General features: G+C 42.5%; 1 protein-coding gene across 1 annotated transcript in view; it reads left to right on the forward strand.

Annotated features, from left to right (window-relative positions):
• Positions 1 to 1,948: 1,948 nt before the first annotated feature.
• b3glcta (beta 3-glucosyltransferase a) overlaps positions 1,949 to 25,369 on the forward strand; it is a 74,176-nt gene continuing 50,755 nt past the window's right edge. Inside the window, exons 1-2 of the mRNA XM_080731346.1 lie at positions 1,949 to 2,087; positions 11,109 to 11,152. Coding sequence (XP_080587472.1) covers positions 2,024 to 2,087; positions 11,109 to 11,152 — 108 coding nt within the window. The 5' untranslated portion in view covers positions 1,949 to 2,023. The remainder of the gene's footprint in view (positions 2,088 to 11,108; positions 11,153 to 25,369) is intronic.

Consider the following 25,369-nt stretch of genomic DNA (forward strand, 5'->3'; position numbering starts at 1 on the left):
GGAAAGACATTTTCCTCCTAGTATAATCATAATACCTGATAATCATGTTTTTTTTGGGGGGGGGGTCATGGCACTGCATCTTTAAGGTAACACGGATGTTACCACACACACACACACACACACACACGCACGCACGCGCGCGCGCGCGCGCGCGCACACACACACACACACACACACACACACACACACACACACTGTTGACACACATTTGAATATAGGCCACTATAGTGTAGCTTACACTGAGAATATACATATACAGGTAAAGCAATGTAACAAGGTATCATCAACAATAGTTGGGAAGTGCATAATGAAGCAATTGGGTGTCTGTGTGTTTCAGGGGGCTAAAGGTGGTTGCACACTGCTGCGTTTTTCGGGCCGAATATCGGGGTGAATTTCGGAGCGTGTGAATAAAAAAATCAACCTCACGTTATGTCAGTCACGTTTGCACACTGCCGCCCGTTTCGCGCACCACTTGGTCCCTTGCTCTCTCTATCTCTCTCTCTCTCCTTGCCCTGAAAAACGCATTTCGCAACGAAAAACGCAGCAGTGTGCAACCAGCTTAAGAATGTTGAATAAGGGGATGCTGTTAAATACACAAGTGGACAGAATAATTTGGATCAAAGTCATTGGTAAACTATTATTAAAGCAGCACTAAATTATATCGACATAGGACTTGGCTATAGCCCAGCCCAATTATCCACAATGACTCAACGCAGTGCCTGCTCAAGGCATGGCTATATAAATTATTAATCAAACCCTGGAGAATAAGCCTATATACCTGCCCCTGAGCAAAATCATGCTTTTTTTGGATTTGAAAAATGGCGAATGTTTGCCCCAGAATATGGACAAATGAGCTTAGCCTTATAGTTGGTAAACAGTAAACAGGGATCATTATCTGGCATGCAGCAGGAACCAATGTTCTCAATTAAATAATGAATTACTTCAGCGCCTATTGTTAGCTATTCAATTAATCACCAAAAAACAAATCAAATCCCTTTGTGACATTCTGTTCTTGTACTGCTAGTGTGCATAATAAACCTGATACTCCAGATGACACCTGAATAGCCAAGATAATGGACATTCTCAAAAATTGTGTGTTTGTGTTTGTTTGTTTGTTTGTTTTTCATACCAACAGAGACATGACATCAGTCACATCACATCACACTGAGGTGCTTCAAAACCGAAATATTTTGGCCTGGGGCTGCATGCTATCCAGAAATTTGGCAAGAAGGATTAAGGCTGCATGGCAACACACTCTCATCTCCAGAGCTTTTTGGCCTCAAAATACTTTACCCAGGAAACTTTATTACCTGACATCCTCTTTGTGGAATGGAAATTATAGCCTGCAGCTATGTCTGTCTCACCAGTTATGCCCAGGGCTGGCTCTGGGTGTTTTTCACTTATTATAGGCAATAAAACAACAAAAGTTGCTTTTATAGAAAGACACAAACCATAAAATATGATGCTATTATGATGAAATATTATTGTTATATTTGGGATCTTGTATGGGCAAAAATCAATATTACTGAACATGATTCACTGACAAATCAATGTATCAACCTCTTTGCTGAAATGATGCTATGGGATGTATGAGATATAGGCATAGGCTACAAAATACAAATGCTAGCAGTTTTATAGAAAATATATTCAGCAGGGAAACCTCCTGATTATGAAACCATTCTTATTTCTATGTTATTTTCCCTGCAAGAGACTTGTAAGTTGCAGAAAATCTATTGAATCAACTGTCAAGCACTATGAGCAATGTGCACAGTGATGGAGAGATGGGTGCACACACAGTGGCCTCCATTTGGTGTCTCTTTCTAAATCCACGACCACGCCGTACATTCAGCCAACAGAGGGCGCGCCTGCGCTTTGCAGAAAGTGCTACCAGAACACACTCCCCCGTTGTCCGTGAAATTGTGAAGAGAAAAGCTTTCTCCAACAGTGTCAAAAAGGCTGATCGCGCTGCAAGGCTGCAAGCAAGCCTCCTTTATCTCCGTACAGGACCAGGGACTGTTTAAGGATGCTGTGGAACAGTGCTGTCACCGGGCACAAACTGGCACGGTATATGATTTTCCTGTCATTTTGTGAGTATTCAATTACTTTACCCTCATATATCATATGTAAACAGGGGTAGGACGGGCAGCACCTACAACAATTCGGGACTGTCTTGTAGATATAGACCTATATCTTTGGACGAGCGGTGTTTAAAAGAGATTGAACTGTGGTGGAAGACAATGTTTGGATGGCAAGAAGAGGCAGCGCTGCGTTTTCATAACTGTTGAGAAGTGGAGCCGAGCCATGATTCTTTTTTTTTTCAACTTCCTGATGAGTTGAAAGGCGAAGCCCAGTGGAACAGCAGCGACTGTATTCTTCTTTACCCTTTCATTTTACGGACTGCATGCTTATAAATAACACTTCATTAATAATCTTAGTCCCATTAGGCTACAACCTCCACTCTGACAACAGTTTTCAAGCCTGAGGGTTTGCGCTCTAAATTCATAAACTATTTTCTGTAGGTTTTGACGACCAACAAAAAGTAACTGATGATGAAATCGATGCAAATGCAAAAAACGCTCGGTTCCGTTACGTTCTCCACGGGCGGATGGATGTTATTGCTGTTACTCGCACCGTATTTCATCTATGATTTGTTTTATTTAATTTATACATTTAACATTTGTTACTCGCTCTCGTCGGGTGCTGAATGCTATTAATCGAGGCACACTGTTCAAAGAGCATTTTTGGAATAGAAATGACTAACTGCTACAGTGCTACATTAGTTCAAGAAACGCGAATATCAAAACAGCTGAGAAATGTGATTCAATATGCTTCACAACATTGACACACACGTGGCAATGCAAAACAATGTTCTGTAATCTGTACTGTACCTCTATGTTCAGATCAATACAGTAGAATATAATGATTTTTCTACAGATACAGCAGTGGTTCTCAAACCTTTTCATGTCAAGGACCCCTAAATTTGTGTGTTCGGCCGCGGACCCCCATCTGAAAAGATGTTGTGCTAAGGACCCCCATACAAGATTTGTGGTGTTAATATTAAAAAAAAAAAAGAAGAAGAAAAAAAAAGTTTTCTATTTTCAAAGAAAGTGAAAATATAAAACACTTTAAGATATAAGATCTAACCTATATATAGGCCCTGGGGAACCCCAATATTAGACCACAGACCACCATAGTGTACAAATGGACCACACTCTCAGAGTTAAGAGCAAAAGGGTCCATTAACTCCATTTGGTTCCTAATTATCCATAAATAATCTTGGGACCCCTGGAACCTCCTCAAGGACCCCTGGGGGTCCCCAGACCCCACTTTGAGAACCACCACAGTAGAATAAAATGGTGTTTCTACAGTGGAATAGAATACATATAGCGTGGACATTGAAGTGTAGTGACCAACCATAGGAAATGGTGAATATGCATTAATTAATCACTGCATCATGGGGAAGAAGGGGGGTTGCAGACACAGGCCTACAATATAAAGGCTGATGCATTCTACACCATAGTGCCATATTAAATCGGGTCGGGGACCCCTAAGAACCAATGTTATTTTGGCTCTAAAAGTGCACTATCATCGGCTTTAAGTGTCTGGAAACTCACATAAGGCCAGGTAGGATAGTTTCCCATCACAGAGTCATGTCATCATCCTTTTTTACTTGCATGACATCTGGCCAAAAACACTTTTTTTATCCCATGTTTTTTGCAACCCATTTTCTCACCCAGTGCCAACTGCCAACTACCTAACCTGTAGTCCTGGTTTCCACTCTCCCCCTGCCACGCCAGGGGAATTGGGGAGCACCTGGCTGGCTAGTGGTAGGTAGTATAGAAACCAGGACTACTGCATGTTTTGGTGAGGGCATCTACCCTAGGAGACACGGGGAGAACATGCAAACTCCACACAGAAAGGCCCTATCGCTAACCACACCTAGGGTGTGGGCGCTGATGACGTGGAGGGTAGGAACACGCCCCCAGCGCCCACAGCTTCCCCCAGCAGGAATCGAACCCAGGACCTTCTAGCTGTGAGGCGAAGCGCTAACCACTGCGCCACCGTGCCCAAAAACAGATCTTACAATTGTTTGCTTATGATGTAACAATATGGTAGTATTCTATTGCAGTATTCATCATATTAAGTAATTTGGAACCACCTGGTTTCTTTTTTCCAAATGGGAAACAAAATATATAATGCTGCAAGGGAATCCCCCCTGGCCAATGGACCGTACTGGAGCTCTGCCTGGGCTATGGCTACGGCTATTCTGCTTGATCACCTCTCTTTGACATTCCTCCACTGGGGAAACCTATCCTGGACATCCCCCATATAAGCATCTGGATTAAAACCTGTGTCTTGTGTGTGGGAAGTCATTCAAACGGAAATCCCCCATGGAGATATTAGGCTGGACAGGGCTACTCTACATTACATTTGTGTGTCTGTTAAATGTCAAAAATGTAAATGTATTAAAAAGCCACACAATGTGATTATATCCAAAGTGTCATGCAGTTCTGCAATTCTATTAATAATCCCCTTCTCATTATATTAACAATATCCAAGAGAACTCAAGTGAATGGAATTGAATTAAGAGCCAAGCAGATCGAGACACATTATTTATTGGGGAATGAAAAACATATCCAAAATGATAAAACAATGCATTTAGCTGTCTCTTCTGTCAACAGACTAAAATGAATGAACAAATTATTTCTAACACTAACAAACAAGGACAGATAATAATGAATTAAAGGAGTAGTTCACCCCCAAAATGACTTTTTTTCTATTGATTACTCATGCCATGGAGAGTAGAGTTCAATAATATTTTTAGTTTTTTGTCACATTCCTAAGACATAAATGTGATAACAATAAATTTACCCCCATTCATTTCGGATGGTGACCCGTTTCGAAACGGGTCACCATCCGGAATCAATGGGGGTAAATTTACTCAAATCAAATTTTTGTCTTAGGAATGTGACAAAAACCAAAAAATATTATTGAACTCTACTCTCCATGGCATGAGTAATCAATAGAAAAAAAGTCATTTTGGGGGTGAACTACTCCTTTAAGTTACCGTATAAAGTGTACCGGGCGGGCATGTGCTGTAGTAAGTAGTAAGATGGTTTGGTTGTGTCTGTTGTATTCAGTATGTCTAAAAGAGCATGATTTTCTCAAGACAGATTATTCATTCCAGATCCTTCGCTACAAATATTTTCGAGTTGAACAAACTGATACAAATATTTTCGAGTTGAACAAACTGATAAATTACTCTATCAGGATGTTTACATCACACACACACACACACACACACACACACACACACACACACACACACACACACACACACACACACACACACACACACACACACACACACTCTGCACTCTGCTACATCTCTAGACCATCTGATATTAGTCAATTATTATTAGTTGAACTAACTACTGTGAACATAATTATTAGGGAACCATAGAAATTATGTGTATAAAGCAAGAAAGTAGTGCAATGTACTGCCAATGTGTGTGCTGCAAATCCTCTGTAACAAATGCATCACAAGTAATCTGTTCTCCTCTCTAAACTTATCATTGTAGACACCTCATTTATAAATCATTTCCATGTCTCACTCCACCCTAAACATTTCTATCTACAGTACTAGAAACCGTGCTCTTCCGAGCACAGGTCTACTCTCCGACCAGGTCACGTGTCCTGGTGGGGCTATAATGGGCTAATGTGAAAAGGGTGGCATTTGTTCCTTGACCTAGTGGGAATATGTGTGGCAAATTTCAAGGTAATCTCAAGCTGCGTTCATGATTTGAGGCAATTTGTTCAAAAACTGAGCAATTCTGCCAACTTCAGAAAGCAATGTTATTATAGCCTGGCGTCGCCACTCCGAAATTTACTTGTTATTGTCGGAGTGGCGACACTTCCATAGAGGTTAAGTTTAGGGTAAGGGTTAGAGATAGGGTTAGTGTCGGAATGGAGACATGTCGGAAAGGAGACATGTCGGAGTGGCGGGGTGTAACCCCTGGCGGGCCATCCCTGATACTGCGTTGAGTGCGCTCACTCATTGCTTCCCCAGAAGGAACGAGTGAGTGAATGCACAGTATGCGGTTGGCTTGCCAGGCTAGCAATATTAGCCAATTAGGATGGAATATTAAATATCGGACAGATTGGTCTTGATCACATGACTATAGAGATACTGTGTAGGGATGTGCGTGATTGTTGGAGAAAATCTGATGGAGTAATAGCAAAGAATGTGTTTTACATAAGTTGGCCTCCTGGTAAATAAGGCAAAAATGCACGGCAAAGGTATTTCCTTAGCCTCTAGGGAGTGCGCATACAAAGCTTTCCACTGATCGGTGGAGTTAAAGGTAAAAACACAAATTGGCCTGTTATAGCGCCAACATCTTAGTAAACAATTACGCATCACACAAGTGAAAATAAATCTTATCGCAAGCCATAGGTGACACATGTAAACACATGTAGCCTGGTTTAATGGGTACTGTGTATACCTAATTTACGCTTGATCTGCCTAAGCTCATATCTCTCCAGGCGAGTCCTCATTCCAGTAGTCAGTATGCAGCAGCTAGTTACTGGAATGAGCCACAAAGGTTTTTCTGGTTAACTACACATCATTATCCTCTATCAAGGACTCTTCCCCCTCTCAAAAATAGTACAGTACATAATTGCCTCGGTCTGTGCCAGTTATATGAAGTGTTTTTTCAACCATGTTTACAACTACACTGTTTAACCACTTGCTGCCAAACCAGTGAACCCAAAATGCATGTCACTTGCTAACTGCTCCTACTGCTGGTTTTGTCCCCGATGGAAAATGGATGAGAAGCAAACTGCCACCAAATGTACTGGGGCAGACTCGCATGTGAGACCGCAGTGCAGACTTGTCAGGCTGTTTTGTAAATAAGAAATTGTTCTTAATTAGCAATTAGCAAATCAAAAATGGCCATTAGTACCCCCTTTACACAAAGTGCTCTTCGCACAAAACTACAGGAAGTATAGCTACTGAAACTAGTTTTTCCTTTGTGTCGTTTGAGACTTAAGAACTGACACTAAGGCCAATCAGGTGTTCCTTTGTGTGAAAATAGCTTTTCTTGGAAACCTTTCTCTAGCTACTTGAAAATGACAAGAAAAAGCTTGTTCAAAATATATCAAATGAAAAGTATTTTTGGTTTGAATTATTTGATATAATGTCCTATAGTGCTAAAATCAAAGCAGCGGATTTTTCCTCTGTGTGTAACTCATTTGGAGCTGGTTATGTAGAGTTTGGCGGCCAGTCACAACATCTCACAGCATCATGAAGACATCTCCCAACCGTGCGCCGTGGCGCGTGCTTTCCCTCCCAGGCCTGTGTAGAGGAGCTGGTGCCTCTCGCGTGAGCGGACACTTTATAATAATGCTTTAATTAACTCCCAAAACCCCTAATATTCTAGATGGCACCGTGGCGTCACCGTTAAACATTAATTAGCCTTTCAGGCTCTGCGCCTCGGGATGGAATCACTCTCATCGCACGATTATTTATCATCTAATACCCATCGCAAATTGTTTTATTAATAATAATAATATCTTAGATTTATTTAGCACTTTTCTGCGTACCCAAACACGCTTTACATGGGGGGGCAAGAAAACTAAAAGCAACTTTATTAGAGAAAAACACATTAAGACTAAAGGATAAAACCATTAAAAACGATAAAGATAAAAAAATATTAGGATTAAGGTTAGGTTTAGGCAAAGTTTTGCCGAAAAGCTTACTAGGATCTCCTTTTAGTTGACCTTGTACCAGTGATTTGTCATGAAACTGTACTTTTTCCTATGCAACCTTCTAATAAATTCTTCAATCAATCAATCAATCAATCAATTATCGCCCCCCAGTGACGTGGACCACTCTGCCCGTTTGATGAGAACTGACTACAGCAGTAGTTAGTTAGGCGAAAACTGTTACAACATCCGAGCGGTGCCGTCTCTGGCGGGCTTGACCAACGTGAGGAACTGGCAAGCCTAGCTCCTGGCTAGCGTGCATGCGCTTCCAGGTGAGGTGGGGGGGGGGACTGTAGCCTCCCACAAGGTTGCTGCGTTGCCATCCGCTAACGTGCCTGGCTCTTTTGTAGACTGGTAACAGCATACAGTACATGCCTTGTTAGTCAGTGGCTCAGGTTCCTTCGCCTCCCAGCCGCATCGTACGTTACAGCAGTTCCGCATGCGTCACAGAAGTGGGGAAAGCATGTTCGCCTCCCAAACCCCTCTGTTTTCCTCCTTTTCCAGGGTCTTTCATGAAGACTAGAAGTTTGGGACACTGACAGATGTAGCAGATTGTGTTGTATTCCTGCAGGAAGCTTTGTTTCAAGCCAAATGTTGCATTTTTAATCTTTTCCTGACGGAAGCTGTGAGACCTGACGAGACCACAATACAGTACATGCTCTGAAAGCAATTCAGCACATTTCTGCTTCTGATCTTAACCCACTATGGAAAATGATGAAACATTTTTGAAATCTTACAAGTAAAAATGTCATATTATACTTGTATAATTCAGCAGCTTAAGTCGCTTCATTCGCCAATATGTACTATATTAAGTTATTCTGTGCTGTTGGAGCCATATATACTGCGGTACTCTGAGATACTCTGGTCTTTTTTTTTTAGCCTAAGGTGGTTAATTGAAAACATGTACTCTATTGGGCCTTAAGAATTTCTCATATAACTAAATGCTTTAATTGGATACTCTCCATACATCTAACAGATTCATCACAGTACTTTGGTCTGACAGCTACATGCATTGCATTAGTTTTGGAAGGGAAGGGACATGGGGGAAATAGATTTGTACAACATTGTTTGTAATTTTGGCTCTGGTAATGGTGCTGGTATTTTCCTCACAATGTTCTAAGTATGTTTACAGTCTTCTGCAGATTGAGTCATAATGGAAAAGGATGTTAATCAGGAATTTTATTTTGTATGTATCTAAAATCTAAAATATCTTAAAGTTATACCATGTAACTTTTTTTATAAAACAAATCTTAAAATTGTCCTAACTGTTAAATCGCTAAAGTTTTAGAACACCCACTCCGTTATTTTCAGCTTCTGAAGCCTTCTCTTTATATGTTTTCTTCTTAGCAGTGACAGGGGCGGGATTTTCCGGCAAAATGACGTCATTTGCATCATCTGTATACGTTGTGTTGTGTATACGTTGGCCAATCACATCGCAGATCATACACACATTCTTTTCAGGAAATAGCTTGCTTCAACAGCTTTGTTTACGCTGGTCTAGAAGTCTAGCATGTAGCTCCCCAACCGCTGCTCGTAGAGGCACACGAGAGACCTCTATGGATAGGTCTCGGCGAGGCGAGGCGGACGCGGTGGTCTGAAAGCCCGGTCCGCGGCAAAAAACGTCCGAAAAAAGCAGACGCGACCGCGGTTTGCTATACTGCTACAGACCACTAGTTGAGCAACTTACACAGTATAGCTTTAAAGGTAGGGTCATTTATCTAAATTATAACAAAATGGGTCTATGTGATGATAGTACTACTGTAGTTACTATAGAGTGTTTGGTCCATATTTTGACTTAAGCCTTATAGGAGAAAAAAACAGTTTCATATCAGTTGCTCCACCAAAACTGTTGATCAGGAGGATAGAGTGGGGACTTCCTCCAATCATGGTTGAGTGGGGATGGGCCTTACGTGCACCAAGCCCCCCCCCCCCCCCCACACACACACACACACTTGATCATGATTGGAGGAAGGGCCTGTCACCTACATGAAAACTGAAACTTAAGTGAAATCACTTACCCTACCTTTAAATAGGACCATGTTTGGAGTTTTTGAACGGTGCTTATCGCTCCTACGTCTGGCTTTGTGTGTAGGTCCCTATGTCCGTATGAGCACAGAACTCCATCATGTGTGGAGATAACTAACGTCATGGACAGAACAGACCACGAGATGCACATGTGTCGTGTTTGATAAAAGTACACTTCGCACAGGTGCGATCTTTCAACCCTAAGCAGATTTTTTTTTTCTAATTTCTTTTTTCTACATTTTTATCCTAGGATTTTTGTAACCCATTCTTTCCCCTCTGTGTCAATTGTCTAATGTAATCCTGGGCACTGCACTGCTCTGCCAACCTGGGGAGAGCAACAGACTGACCTCATGCTTCCTTCTATGCATGAGGAGTCTAAGCCGCTTCTTTTCACCTGACAGGGGGGAGTTTCCCGGTTTGACGTAGCGCATGGAAAGAACACGTTATTCCAACCAGTTCCTTTCCCCTCCATCAGGTGCCCTGGCTGGCCTGGGGGAGGCAGTATAGAGACCAGGACTTTTTGTGAGGGTACCTACTACCTACCCTAGTGGACATGGGGAGAACATGCAAACTCCACACAGAAAGGCCCTTTTGGGCACTGATGACGTGGAGGAGAGAACATGCCCACAGCGTCCCCAGCGGGAATTGAACCCAGGACCCTCTAGCTGAGGGGCAACAGCGCTACCGACTGCGCCACCGTGCCCCCTGCCATAAGCCAGCCATAAGCTGATTTCTGTCAGTCTATTTTCATAGTATGCTCCCTTTTCCTAGTATGTTGTGACTTCAGTCAAAACTCTGTTGCCCACCGATGGCTATTTATGTGTGATAAAAAAGGAAATATGACTTCACAGAGATATATACTGTATATATTCTTTGTATTCCAAGCTAGTGAATTCACCCTAACAAATGCTGCCATTTTGATGTATTGATTTGAAACCCTGGGAATCCTTGTGTGAAGATCTTCTAGCCTGAGAATCAATAGCAATATAATTGGATAGAGGCTCTCTAGGCTCCAATTACAAACTTGCATAGACAAATGGTGCTCAGTTTTTTCACAAACTTAACCTAGACACAGACAGAGGAAACGTGGCGCTTGAGGCATTTTGTAAATCTCTTCCTAACTAGATTTCCCTTAAAAAAAGAAGAAAAATTATATAATGAAAGGTTGTTTTTTCCCTCTCCTTGCAATGGCCCTATTTAGGACAAGCATGAACTAACCCTGAGGCTGTATGTATTTCACCTTTCTATACAGCCATATTGCTATATTTGTAACATTGACTAAAATAACATGTTTTCTTCTGTCCCATTTTTTTCTACAGTTCACATCAACATAGGAAATGTCAGCACAGGACAAGGCTCACAGGTAAGATTAGCTTAATGAAATATGTGATTCTTTTGGTTAATTGCGTGGAAATACGTATTATGCTACAGTATAAATGTGGGGAATCAGGGGGATTCATTATTATTATTATTTATTTTACAGAAAATCACACCTACTGTAATGTAATTTGAACAGCTATGGAATAACTATGAAAAAATATTGAATTTTGGAAATCGATTTATTTAAACCAATTAAGACCTTAGGCGGATTCTACAAATGATCTCTGCCGGATGGAAACCTCACGTGTTCAAAACTGTTACTTTTGAGGATTCAAATTCAAAACCATCGAAAGTAGCTGATCGACAAACTCGAAACACGTTTCAAGCTTGTGGACCTGCTAATTTTGAAGCTTAGTTTTGTGTGACGCTGCAGTTTGATCAAGTAGGGCGTTCATTTACGAAAAAACACAAAAATCTACAATATGAAGATGGAGATGGGGTTTCTGCCCGACAGCAATGAAATGCCACAGATGCTTTCCTGGTTCTAATGGGTTAAGAAGCTGTGTTATGGAAGCAATTAGGAAATTAACACATTTACTTTTATATTTACTTTTACATTTATATTTCTTCAGTTCCCAGCTAAATAGTACTTTGTCCTGTACCTTTAATCTAGTGCATAGTCTGCATACATGGGAATTTGGGCAACTGGTGGCCCAGGGGCCACATGCAGCCCCTCCTTCAATTAATGCACCCTGCTGGTTTATATTGGAGTATTGATATATTATTGATTTCATGACTCCAAACGTTTTGCACTGCGACACGCTTTGAGTCTGTAATCGAAATTATTTGAAAATAAAACGTCCTGTCGCATCTTTTGCGAGGTGCAGTTACAGACTCGGTAGCATTCAGAGGTTGTGGAAGAGTTGTGTCTGGCTTGAGAGAGTAGAGACAGATTGAAATGGTCTTCCAGTTTCCATCGTTTTAGAAGGTATTGGCAGAGGGATGAGAACTTTCAAAGGATGCATGGCAGGTTGTTAAAGGTAAGCTAAGTTCATGGTTCAAGATTAGAGAATTATCATATAGAAATATTATTAGATCATACTGAAAACTGGCAAGAACATGTGAGACATTCCCTTAAACAGAATGGACTAAGACTTGGACTCTTGGGGCGGACAATAGAGTTATAAGAAGAATAGAGAGGGCACCAGATATCCCCACCCGTCCACTTGCTTTGAGTTGCTCACCCAAATTTCACACCTGAGACTAAGTGATGGGCCTAAGTGATGCGTTTTGCGTCATAGGCCTATGACGGAGTTTGTTCATGGACGCTCTGGGGCTCCAAGTCATGAACGAGCACTTCCGCTATGAACGCGCAGTCAAAAGAGCCTAGATGCGCGTTCATGTTTCTGGCCCCATCTGTAAAAAAGCTGCAGTATCTCCATCGGCCACCATGTCAATTTGACTTCAGCCCTCCCCCTGGTGTCTGGGGCCTTGGGGCGGACTCACCCATGGACAACAAACAACCCCGGAACGATGACCAGTGTTGCCATAGTCTTGGGTTGCGCGCCCCCGACGAGTCGACGACCCATATCTTTTCTGAGCTGGGGTCTCGCACCCCCCCAAGTTCACACCTCGACAACTGTTTTAACAAAGAAACAAGCCTATATAAGCGTATCAATAGACCTGTATTTAGGTGTTGAGCGACATAAGCGACCCCCCAAACATTGAATCACCATTGCACCACTGACGATGACAGATCGTCGTCAGACACATCCATTTCCTGTGTTGCCTTGCACTGGTTCCCGATGTGTGTGTAGTTAGACTGTTAGACTGTTGGCTCACTGGAAAAAAAAGAACGACTGTACTGTACTGTATAAGCCAAAATGGCTGCAAAAGGACCAATGCTTCACATGCGCAGACTTCACATGCTGCAGTGCTGACAACGCGACGCAATGGGGCCCACCCCCTTTCCCCCATAGAATGGAAGTGAATGGGGATGCCGCACAGCGGCCACACTGCCCCAGCACATTTGGTTTGATTGATTGAAGACTTTATTAGAAGTTTGCATAGAAAAAGGTACAGTTTCATGACGGTACAAGGTCAACTAAAAGGAGATCCTAGGAAAGCACTTGGCTTATTTACACAGGAAACCATTGAAGTATCTCATATAACATTGAATGACAGACGGATAGAATGCAGTAGAAGTAGTAAAAAAATAAAAAAAATAAAATAAAAAATATAAACAGTGCAAAAAAATATGTACAGTAGGTAAATACAAAGAGGGGTCAGGGGAGGCTGGGCTAGGTTTGTTATTGCCAGTTGCGAATGGCTGCCGCCTGTAAGTGGTTTTTCAGGGCGATTTTAAATCAGTTGGCAGTTTGTATGCTCCTCGTCCATTTCCAGTTCCCTTACCTTTATTAAGGTCTTTATTACCTGAACTACCCAACTGAAGCCCTGTCCCTTTTAAATAGATGATCAATGAGTTCCAGATCAAAGGGCTTGTTTGCTCTGCAATATAAATCCCTGGCACTCAAGTAGTGGATGGTCCTAGCTCAATAAATAATTGTCTCCACCAGCCGAAGGCTGAGGGGAGAGTATGTTTTCCCCTCCGTCCGTCCGTCCGTGCGTCCGTCCGTCCGTGTGTCCGTGTGTCCGTCCGTGTGTGTGTGTGTGTCCTCGCAGTTTGTGTGCAGCTAATCTCAGTCGCCGTTGGCCCGGTCGCTGCCAAAGTGAGCACACACACTCCCTGGATGCCAATCTAGAACCTCTGCCCTAAATTTTTCAAATGGGCTTTTTCTAGCGCCACCTAGTGGCCGATGTTCGCAAGACACATTTCTGTGCACTACTCTTACAGATTTTGTCCAAAAATCCTACAAATCGGTAGGCAGTATCTCGACAGTCATGTGATCGACACGGATCTGTCCGATTTTTCATATTCCATCCTGATTGGCTAAGATTGGCTTCCAAAGTTTGTAGGATTGAGCCGTTTGGAACAAAATGCCTCAAATCCCAAACGCAAAGTGCAATTATCATGAAATCGCGCACACACGTTCCCACTAGGTCGAAGAAGAAATGCCACTTAAAATCTTTGAAAGCAGCCTCATGGTGGCGCTATAACAGGCCGATTTGTGGTTTTACCTATAACTCCATCGATCAGTTTCAAACTTTGTAAGCGCATTCCCTAGAGGCCAAGGAAAAACCCTTTCCCTGCATTTTTCACATCAGCCTTTTATAGCGCCACCAGGAGGCCGGCTTATGTAAAACACAATTTTTCCTATTATTCCTTGAGATTTTATCCAAAAATCATGCAAATCGGTACACAGTATCTCTATAGTCATGTGATCAAGTCCGACCCGTCTGATATTTCATATTCCATACTAATTGGCTAATATTGGCTTCCAAAGTTTGCGGGATTGCTCAGTTTTTGAACAAAATGCTTCAAAACATCAACGCAGCTTGCGATTAGAGTGGAATTTGCCACTATGTCAAGGAACAAATGCTACCCTTTTCATGTTGGCCTTTTATAGCGCCACCAGCAGGTAGACTTTAGGAAAACACATTTTTGGAACACAATGCCTCAAATCATGCATGCAGTGTCCGATTGCCATGAAAGGTCTAAGGTGAAGAACATATTCCAGCCTTTTTACATTGGCCTATTATACAGTAGCACCACCAGGACGCATGGCCTGGTGGAGACCTGTGCTCGGAAGAGCACTGCTTCTAGTTAATGTTTGTGGTTGCTCTACTTATTGGTGTGAACATTTTGACAGTAAAGATCTTGACAGAGGTGCTTAGTGTTTCTGTAATGAGAAATTACTTTCCCCTGTCTACCCACGTCAGCTATTTCTGTCATCTCAGTGGGGCTTTCACACCTTCTATTGACACTTTTTCATCTTCCACATATCAGAGAAAAAAGCTGGTAGGCAGAAAATGACATCTGTCCACACTATAACTGTAAAGATAAGTTATAACTATAACTATATCGTTAACACGTTCACTGCCAGGTATTGATTAATTAATTAATTTGTCCATCAGCAGAAGTTGTGTGGTTGAAAAGGTTTCAGGAAAGACGGGATTGTATCTTGGGCTGCTACACTACCAAACTACCAAAGCTTTTGGATATTCTTCAGAATTATTCTTTAGAATTATTTTCAGTAAGGGGGGGGGGGGGGGGGACAGTATCTCTGTAGCCATTAAACGAAACGGGTTTCTTACATTCATGCTCCTACATCATGCAAGCACCAGTTAAAGTTACTTTCCATCCCTCATATACTGTGTGCACATCCCATAACCCACACACTGCACATCATTTTGGAGCTCATATCTTTGAACGGGTAAGGGCTAGTTTAGCTAAAAAGAAAGAAGACGGGGACATTATTACTCTGGACTTGAAATCCAATATGGACTCCCCACGCAGGTTTGAACCCTGCTCACGGCGACACATGCATTATATGTTGTGCTTTTGGTATGATCAATGATGTGCTGAAATAACCTCATGTACAGAATTCCTGGCACAAGGCTCTTAATTAAACAGGCCGTGGATAGAGTGGGGAAGGACGGCAAGATAAAGAACGCTGCCGCCTCCCTGAGCATGCCTAGTACTCACTGATTTCTCACTGACTTTTACTGGGGTCCGTCCAATGTTGGTAGAATCTATGGTGGGAGACGGAGAGTTTGTCTAAACGAGGAGAAATATACAATGCCGCTTCCCCAGTGCGAAACGGGGTAGAAAACTCCCACAGCCTCCTCCCACACTCAACCCCTTTGTCCTTCATGAATTGTCCGATTTCTGTGATCTCCTTTGCTCAACCACAGCAGGCCTTATCCGACATTTCTTTTCCGACCAAAGAGTGTCAAACTGCCAAAGGTTGAGTCCCCTGGATCTAATTAGGGGCGGCATAGCTGAATGGTTAGGGAGCCCGCCTGGGGAACCAGTCCGAACCAGAGCCCCTGGTTGTCCCAGGTTCGATTCCAGGGTAGCAATGTCGAATGCTGGAGAAGTAGAGGAACACAACTCTTACAGTGTCCAGATTTGAGGCACCCTTTCCAACCTCAGGGAGAGGATGAAGTAAATGGAATATGGTAAATGGTGCATTTATATAGCGCTTTGGATAAAGGCGAATAGATTACATTGTGCATTACATTCACACACTCATTCGTACACCGACGGCGGAGGAAACCATGCAAGGCACCAAACTGCTCATCGGGAGCAATTAGGGGTTCAGCGCCTTGTTCAAGGACACTTCGGCACTACCTCTGGGGGAGCCTGGGATCGTACTGGGAACCTTCTAGTTCCCAAACCGCCGCTCTACCTTCTGAGCCACTTCCGCCCTGTATAGGGCTGCTTGCTGTTCAGTGCACACACCTTCAGCACCCGGGGGTTGACATGACCTTTCTCATGTTAGTCATAGCGAATTCTGACGCCTCACTTAGTTGGTTGTGAGGATCAGGGGTGGAGGGTCTGCTGCTGCTACTGAAGGGCAGTCACCCAAGCCTGCCGTTGCGGCGTCACCACACTCATGGCTGTGGTCACTATCAACCATTGCTAGTGTTGCATTGTCAATTAACATTTTAGATGTAAACATTCTTTGCTTGCTCTCCTGCCTGTTCCTATGATGATGTGAGCCAGACAAGAAAGGCTTTGCCTAGTGACATTCATACTGTGTGTAGAGTCGCATTTCTCCCCAATTGTTAACATCTAACATATAATTTTCCGAATGTCTGTCTGTCTGTCTGAGTGTCTGTCTGTCTGAAACCGCGTTTCTCCTCAGTGGCTGGAGCAATTGATCTGAAATCGCATCACCATCAGCATATGAACACACCTGACATAACTGTGAAGCCCGTTTGTCACTTTCACAAATCGTATGCTGTATAATTGCATTTTTATGGTGTATCTATATCTATTTAGCCTACAGTACCTTTTGTGACCACACATGTTAAGGGAGGGGCGCTGTTGTTCAGGCCATGCACAATCACACACAAACCCACACACACACACACACACACGGGGGGGGGGGGGAGTGTGTGTGTGTGCGGGCGGGCGGGCGGGCGGGGGGGGGGTGGTTCTGGCCCTGTTACAGATGTTGTCCAAAATCATGCAGATCGGTACACAGTATCTCTGTAGCCGTTAAATGGAACGGGTATTTCTTACATTGATGCTCCTACATATTAGCATGCAAGCACCAGTTAAAGTTACTTTCCATCCCTCATATACTGTGTGCACAGTGCACATCCCATAATCCACACACTGCACATCATTTCGGAGCTCATATCTTTGAACGGGTAAGGGATAGTTTTCTATAGAAATGTAAATGCCAGCTGTAAGTAATTACGTGTACATGCCCTGAGCAGCAGGTTAATTGTAGTTCATCCCACAGAGGATGAATATTTGCTCTAAGAAGTGATTTTTGATTACTGTAGTAAAAAGAAATGCAACTTCATATTATTCTTTCATTATTTTTCGTAACTCAGTATACAGTATATTTCCACACTCAAATTAGTTCTCCCTTTCTTTATTAGCAATGTATCAACCAAACTGGTCTTCCTCAGGCAAATGTTTTATGTACTGATCCTTTTATCCCGCACCTGGCCTACTTAGGGTTTGGATGTGCATATGAATATTCCATAGCCATTACTACATCGATCAGACACTTTTAACCGTTAATGGGGGAAAAACTTGGAGTAGTTCAACGGCCAAAATGTTTTGCCTTCCTTCCTCTACCCTTCACAAACTGAACACAGACATTTTCCTCACAGATCGTAAATGTTTGAGATTTTGTCATGACTCAGATCAAGGGTCGTAACAACTTTCACTCACCATATTCATAAATAAGATTTTTAATAATATGGGGCATATGATTTCAACATTTCTCAATGGGGAACGTACACATTCTCATACTATATGTTTCAAAATAACCTGCAACTGAACTGAATAATAAGACAATAGTAAGACATGGAGACATACTGCTGACTTAACTATTAGCCCAATTTCAGAGCCGATTTGGCCCTCCTGAGTGATCTTTTGAAGATCAGGGCTGAGTCTGCATTGACGCAGCAGATTTCGGGGCAGTTAGCCCCAGCATGGTCAGCATAATCTTAAAGTGTGACAGGGTTAAGGACTGCCTCTTAAATGGTGGTCTAGTACCTACACCAATTAGGTCCTTCACAACTTGCGTAAAGTCCTATTGTGTGATTTGGAATTAGCTGCAGTAAGCAGAGGTAGGGTGAGTTTGCCCTGAGGCAGAGAGAGGCGAGGCGGGGAATGCCTGGGGACTGACAGACTAAAGCCTGTGTTTGTTTGTGAAGCAGTAGCCTGTTTGTGTCTGACCTTAATAAGTGTCAGAGGTACTTAGTTTTAGCATATCAGTTTGAAAACCGAAATAAATGTATCCTGTTATGTGTCCTTTCTGGGGAAGAACTGGGGCGGAAGTGGCTCAGGAGGTAGAGCCGTCTGGGAGTCTGAAGGTTCCCAGTTCGATCCCTTTCTCCTCGAGGCTGTGTGTCAAAGTGTCCTCATGTGTCTATATGCGTGTACAGTAACGCATAATGTGTTCGGCAGCAGGCTGTTACATCCCTATATAGGGGAAGGAGGGAGGTAACATATGGGAGAAATACTAATTTATTCAGGATTCCACTTACAAATGACAGCGCTTAAACAGAAACAAAATAGTTTATGGAGCCAACTCAAATAAATAAATACAATAAACCAACCTGAGCCTATTCTTGATTTTACATCTACTACCTTACCTAACCAACACCAATAAAACTGCAATATAAAAACCTAATTATCCTTGCCCACTACACTACGCTAATCTATAAGTTGGTGTCCGTATCCGAGTCAATTTATTTTTTGATGTGTACACTGTTTCAAACAAACTCTAACATGGAACATAAACCTTCTGACTCACACAACAAGAGGGAACGTTATAATAGCAAAGAATAGAGCATGACAAGAGTATGGGCAGCCAGACAAACGATGCCTGGGGCCACAGGTGTAGTCAGCCCTTTATAGATGCAATTAGCCTCTGATTGGTCAAGCGGCCCTGGAAGCAATAAACCAATCCACGACCGCGCTCTGCATATGAAAATAGGCGGCCAGAGAACGGTAAAACAGACCCATACAATAATAGAACAGAAAACACATTTTAGGGTTCTACTCTAAAAGACTAGACAAAGCAGAAGGCTATAAATGCAGTTCATTTACCATTTAACTGTCACATTGGTGCTGAAAGCCTTCGATGGAAGGACACCAATTTAGGACAATGAAATAACCGCTGGGGACGAACTTGCTATAGCTGACTCACCTCAGGCTGACCTCAGGCTGTAATAGCATTTACAATGGGCCCTGTGAGAAATCATACAGGAGCAGGCTATGGTCAGGGCAACACTGAGGAGATGCTGTACGTGCAAGACTAATGCAATATGTTTTTTTATATGTATACAGTATGTATGAATATTATACTATCAAAACCTCCACCGTCTGTCTGTCTGTCTGTCTGTCACGTCACACGTCACACTTGTCCCCTATTCATATCTCTGCCACCGTTGCCCCTATCCATGCCAAATTTGCACACACACTCCTTGGCTGCCAAACCACAACCTCCACCCCTCATTTCTCACATGGCCCTCTTCTAGCGCCACCGTGAGGCCGATTCTTGCAAAACACATTTTTGGACACTGCTCCTACCGATTTTGCCCTAAAATCACACAAAGCGGTACACAGTATGTCTAGAGTCCTGGCATCAACATGGATCTGTCCCATTTAGCGCCACCATCAGGCTGATTTAAAAAAAAAAATGGACACTGCTCCTACAGATTTTGCCCTAAAATCAGGCAAAGCGGTGTATACATGTGACCTGACGGTCGCTTATCTCCCGATTAGGGAGTCTTACTGGTTAGGTTTATCCAGCGTCATTGCCTTGTACAGGCAATGACGGTCTGCTGTTCATTGTTAACCAGTTTTGTTTAAAAAAAAAGAAAGGCCCAGTCCCTTGGGGCATTAATCGCCACTGCTGGTGTATATATATACGTATTTATATTATCACAATACAATATTATCGTCATAATATTGAAGGCCGAAAATAGCAGCTCTACAAGCTCACAATGCGTTGTGAGATTGTAGAGATAGCAGAATGTTCGCCCCAGAATATTGACGCTATGGTTCACGTGGTTAACATTTACCATTTATCCTGTTATCATACAGCTGTCGGGCCAATTTTCTGTTCTGACATTATCCAGAGAGGCCAAAGAATTCTGAATGTAAAGCTGAAAATGTTTCTTTGGAAGCACACATCAGATCTGTCTATAGGGGAAATAAATAAATAACTGCCCTTACTGAAAGGAAAGGTACCTTGACATGATGGGTCACTTATATCAATAGAGCACCAGGGCCTTCGTGGAGTGAAAGATATAGCAGAGGGCAGCACGCCAGCTTTAGAACTGACAAGTCAAAGGCAGGGGTCTAAGTGTTGTCTCCACAGGTGTCCTCACTTGCATACCAATTATTATATAGACTCTGCATTGTTACTGATGACTGTGCTGTACACACGTTTAAAGAACTCGCCATGGTGCACAGCTCACCCTGTTGCGACGTTCCACGGGAGAACTGTCAGACTTATTAAGATGTACGATCGCTCTGTCCGTGTAGATTATTAGTGCGGTATCTCTTTCCTGCTCAGTTCTAAACCATTCAACGAGGAGAGTAAGACTAAAGCTCAAAATGGACAAAATAGGGGGCTACACTCAGTGTAATTTATTTTTTAACACCAAAGGGTTTCTAGACCTCACTGCAAATGGCTGACAGCGTGCTGTCAAATGGGATTAGGGAGAGCCCTGCAATGGAAGGAGCACTATGTGAGTACAGAGGTGTATGTAGGGCAAAAAGAGACGAGAACAATTCATCTCGACTCTCACTAATGGTGAAAATGATGCCCGACTTGATCTGAGTACTCTCTGCCACTGACCATAAAATCATTTACAGAGAAAAGATTTATAGACTACCGTCTTGTCACGCAGCTGTGGGGATTTTATGATGTGTAAGGAATGTGAATGGAAATTGTGTGCATGTGCAAGCATGAACGCATGCATACAGTACGTGTGTATTCTGTGCTTGTAGTGTGTGGCTTTACATTAGGCCCAAAGCAAGCATTGCAGATGGCCATAGTGACTATGAAAGCCCGGAAATTCAATTTAATTGGCTACAGCTTCAAACCCAGTCAATACATCACAGTAGCCAGCCACCTTGATTCATTCTGTTTGACAGCACATTTTGACAGTGCAATGTAGTGTGTGTGACTGAGAGTCCAGTTTTGCGGCGAGTCTCCTGAAGACAGCTGATAGGTCCTGTTCCTGCCTCTCTTCCTGTCACAGTTGTAGTCTTTATCTGTAGATAAATGGATAAACGTAATATCCACCAATGCATTGGTTCACCTCAGTATACTGTAGTTTGGTAGCAATTTGCATCCTGTTGTCACTAAATATTATTTTAAATTAACACATTGCTTTATAGTGCTTTATGATGTACCCTATTCCTCCAAACAGCTGACATGCAATTTGCCTTTTGCCGCAATCTTTTTTTCCCATGATGTAAATGGTTTCAAAGGAATTGATTATGAAGGAAAAAAAAAAAAAAAGATTGTGGGAATCTATGCGCTCTCATGCTCTGTCCAATTACAGTGGGTTTAATATACTCAGTGACCATGTTGACCCTGGCAAAGGCAGCTTGATATCTCAATATATAGGCTACAACCTTTTAATGACTGGCTGAAGAGTGTGCTCCCAGAGCAACATATCCCTGCCATGCTGGGTTGCCTTTCCCAGGGCTGTGTTTCCTAAACCCACCAGGCTTAAAGCTATACTGTGTAAGTTGCTCAACTAGTGGTCAGTAGCGGTATTGCTTTTTTCGGCCGTTTTTCGGCCAGAGTCGTCGCGGACCACCGCCGCGGACCACCGGAGCGGCGCCAGCAAACCACCGCGACCGATAGTAATCCGTGGAGGGGTAGAACGCATGGTAGAACGTAATTTTCTGGCCAGGATTTGTGGATTAAGAGGTTAAAATCCTTCACCATGGTAAACACTGTAGCCAAGCGGAGGCGCTTCCTGGAGACCAGAGCAGATAAGCTGTGATTGGCCGGTAGTGTACCATGTGTGCATGATCGGCGATGTGATTGGGCAACGTATACACAACGTATACAGATGATGCAGATTACGTCATTTTGGCGCGAAATCCCGCCCCTGTCACTGCTAAGAAGAAAACATATAAAGAGAAGGCTTCAGAAGCTGAAAATAACGGAGTGGGTGTTCTAAAACTTTAGCGATTTAACAGTTAGGACAATTTTAAGATTTGTTTTATAAAAAAAGTTACATGGTACAACTTTAAGTTAAGATCCGCCTCGCCGAAACGCCCCTCTCAATAATCCTAAGTATGAAAGTGCATGAACGTTAGACTTAGTACTCTTAGTGCAAAGCAATACTGTGCCTACTACCTACCGATCCATTACAATAATACACGTAGCATAATACGCCCAGAGCCATATCCAAACAATAACAATTTAACTGATAATCAGCAAGAGTTTTTATTTTGAGCACAGTAGTGAAAAATTAATAGCTTTCTCAGTATGTTTTTCTCTTTGGCAAAGTTACAAAGTTTTCCCTTTTTAAAGCACAGTAGAAAGTAAGTTTCAAGTTTTTTTTAAGCACAGTTTATTTTAATAGCTGTGCATTGTGCAAATGCAGGCTTTTCTCAGTACAAGTTTTAAGATTGTCTTCATGCCTTTACTAGGTCTGACTTTATCCACCCTCCATGTGTCTGGAAAGGATTTCAGCCACTCCTGGAAGTTCTCGCGTTTCCGTGAGGCGGGTCTTCACTCAAGCCTGGTGGGTTTAGGAAACCGATTGGAAACATTTGTGGTGGCCAATCGGACATTGCATTAATTCATTAAAGTCAGTTGTGGCCAATCGGAATGTAATTTTAAAATACTTACAACCTGATCCTATGTCTACTGAGATGAATTGTACCAATTTGTGTGAGCATTGATGGATAATTTATATGATCCATGTATGAGGCTCATATGACTATGAAGTTATATTCTGTGAGAAACTGTTTTGATTTACAGGTCATTGCTACTGTGGTTACCATGACTACGAGAATTTGTTTGGGTTATAAGGCCTAGGGTGACCATATTCTGAATCCCCAAAAAGAGGACACTCTACCCGGCATACCACACGCACGCACGCACGCACGTTCGCACGCACGCACGCACGCACGCACGCACGCACACATATATATTAGCCCAAAATAATCATATTTAAACAAGAGACCCCTCCACCCTTATGAGCACAAACACTACAGTTGAGGCATTACATTTTGTATAATTCTATTCTATTGAGAAAATAGCAGATCTACATGCTTGGTAGATCGGCTATTTTCACAATTTCTGCCTCTAATATTTGTTTAATTTGCCATTTTAGAGGTACTCATACTGTTGAGTGAGAAAACAATGTTGCACATCAAGTTAATCATCTGGGGACCCCTCAAAATAATTTGGAGACCCCCCCTGGGTCCCGACCCACAGGTTGAGAACCACTGCCCTATACCACTAATATTATTAGTTATGTATTTATTTTTGAGGGGGTTCCAAATTGACCCTTTACAGATCCACTGATTTAAAGTGCTCTTGACTCCTGTATGAACGTTCAGCTTTGTATTACAAAGAAACTAAATAAAATATACGGTGGTTTCTTCAAACCACCGTATCTTCAGCTTTACAAGGTTGTAGCCTACAACAAAAACATATTCTGTCAATTTAGTTAGCAGAAGAGCTCTCACCTCGCACAGACTGTCTTGTACTTTGCAGTGTCTAAATACCTTTAGTTGTGATGGAATGGACACAGAAGTGCCAGCTTTTAATGCAGACTGCAGAGTGAACGCTCTGCTTCTCATTTGGTCACCAAGACGAAAACACTGGCACTTGTCGTGCATTTCATCAGTGTAAACCAGCATTAATTGCGTTTGCAGTGCTATCGTTCGGCTGAATCGGCTCTGCGCAGCGCAAGCTGCCGAGCTCTGCTCTGAGTCTGGTCTGAACAGCGACGCATCTGAACGAGGGAGGGAGGGAGGGATCGCAGCGGAGACAGCAGAGTAGTATGAATAATACACGTTCCGGGGTTAAGGGGTGGAAATCCGTCTTTCACGCTGTGTTTACAAACGAACCACTGAACGTGCATTGTAAATGCCCATGATTTAACGCTGATATGCGCGAAACCCCGGACATTTGAAGGAATCTATAAAACCCCCCCGGACAGGCCGGACAGCCCCCTAAAAGAGGACATGTCCGGGCAAAAGAGGACGTATGGTCACCCTAATAAGGCCTAGTGTTGTTTCTGCCTTATCAACCATGGCCCCAAAACAACAGTCTAACTGCCTTTGTGGAAATATACTAAGACGAACCCCACGTGTTTTTGATGGATGTGGCAACTTCCTCATATTAGCAGGAACCTATGTCCTACGCCTAACCGTCGTATACAGTATTCTTAATGTCTGACCACCATCTTGTTAGAGGAACGAGTAACTTTAGACTAGAGGATAGAGGACCCTCTATGCCTGTGTACTGTATGTCTGCCTGTGTCTGATTTTTCCTCTCAATACAACAATTTATGAATATAGTCCTGGGCTGTCTCTTGAGTCTTATTTTGGTGTGAAATAATTCTTCTGGTTATGGATTTATCATCTATCCTATATTTTTTTTAATATCAAGCATAGCAAACAAATGTGTTTTGCAAAGATTGGCCTCATGGTTTTGCTATAACAGGCTGATTAGAAAAAGATGGATGGAGGTTTGTTTTGTTTTATTTTTTAGCATAATAAAAACAGTACAAAAAGTAACGCTATAAAGTGGCGCTAAAACAGGCCAATGTGGAAAGGGTGCCATTTGTTCCTTGAACTAGTGCGAATGTGTACTGATTTGTGTGATCTTTGGATAAAATCTGAAGGAGTAAAATCCAAAAATGTATTTTACATAAGTCGGCCTCCTGTTGGTGCTATAAAAGGCAGATGTGAAAAATGCAGGGCAAAGATTTCCCCTTGGCCCCTAGGGAGTGTGCACTGTGCATACAAAGTTTTACACTGATCAGTTCAACAAATCGGCCTGTTATAGTGCCACCATGAGGCTGATTAGAACATTTTTGGAAAGTGGAATTTCTTCCTATTGGAATTACTATTACTGCCTATTGGGAATGTGCGTGCACAATTTCACCAAAATTT

This window comes from Nannobrachium achirus, assembly GCF_963921795.1.
Source record: "Nannobrachium achirus genome assembly, chromosome: 8".
Lineage (NCBI taxonomy): Eukaryota > Metazoa > Chordata > Actinopteri > Myctophiformes > Myctophidae > Nannobrachium > Nannobrachium achirus.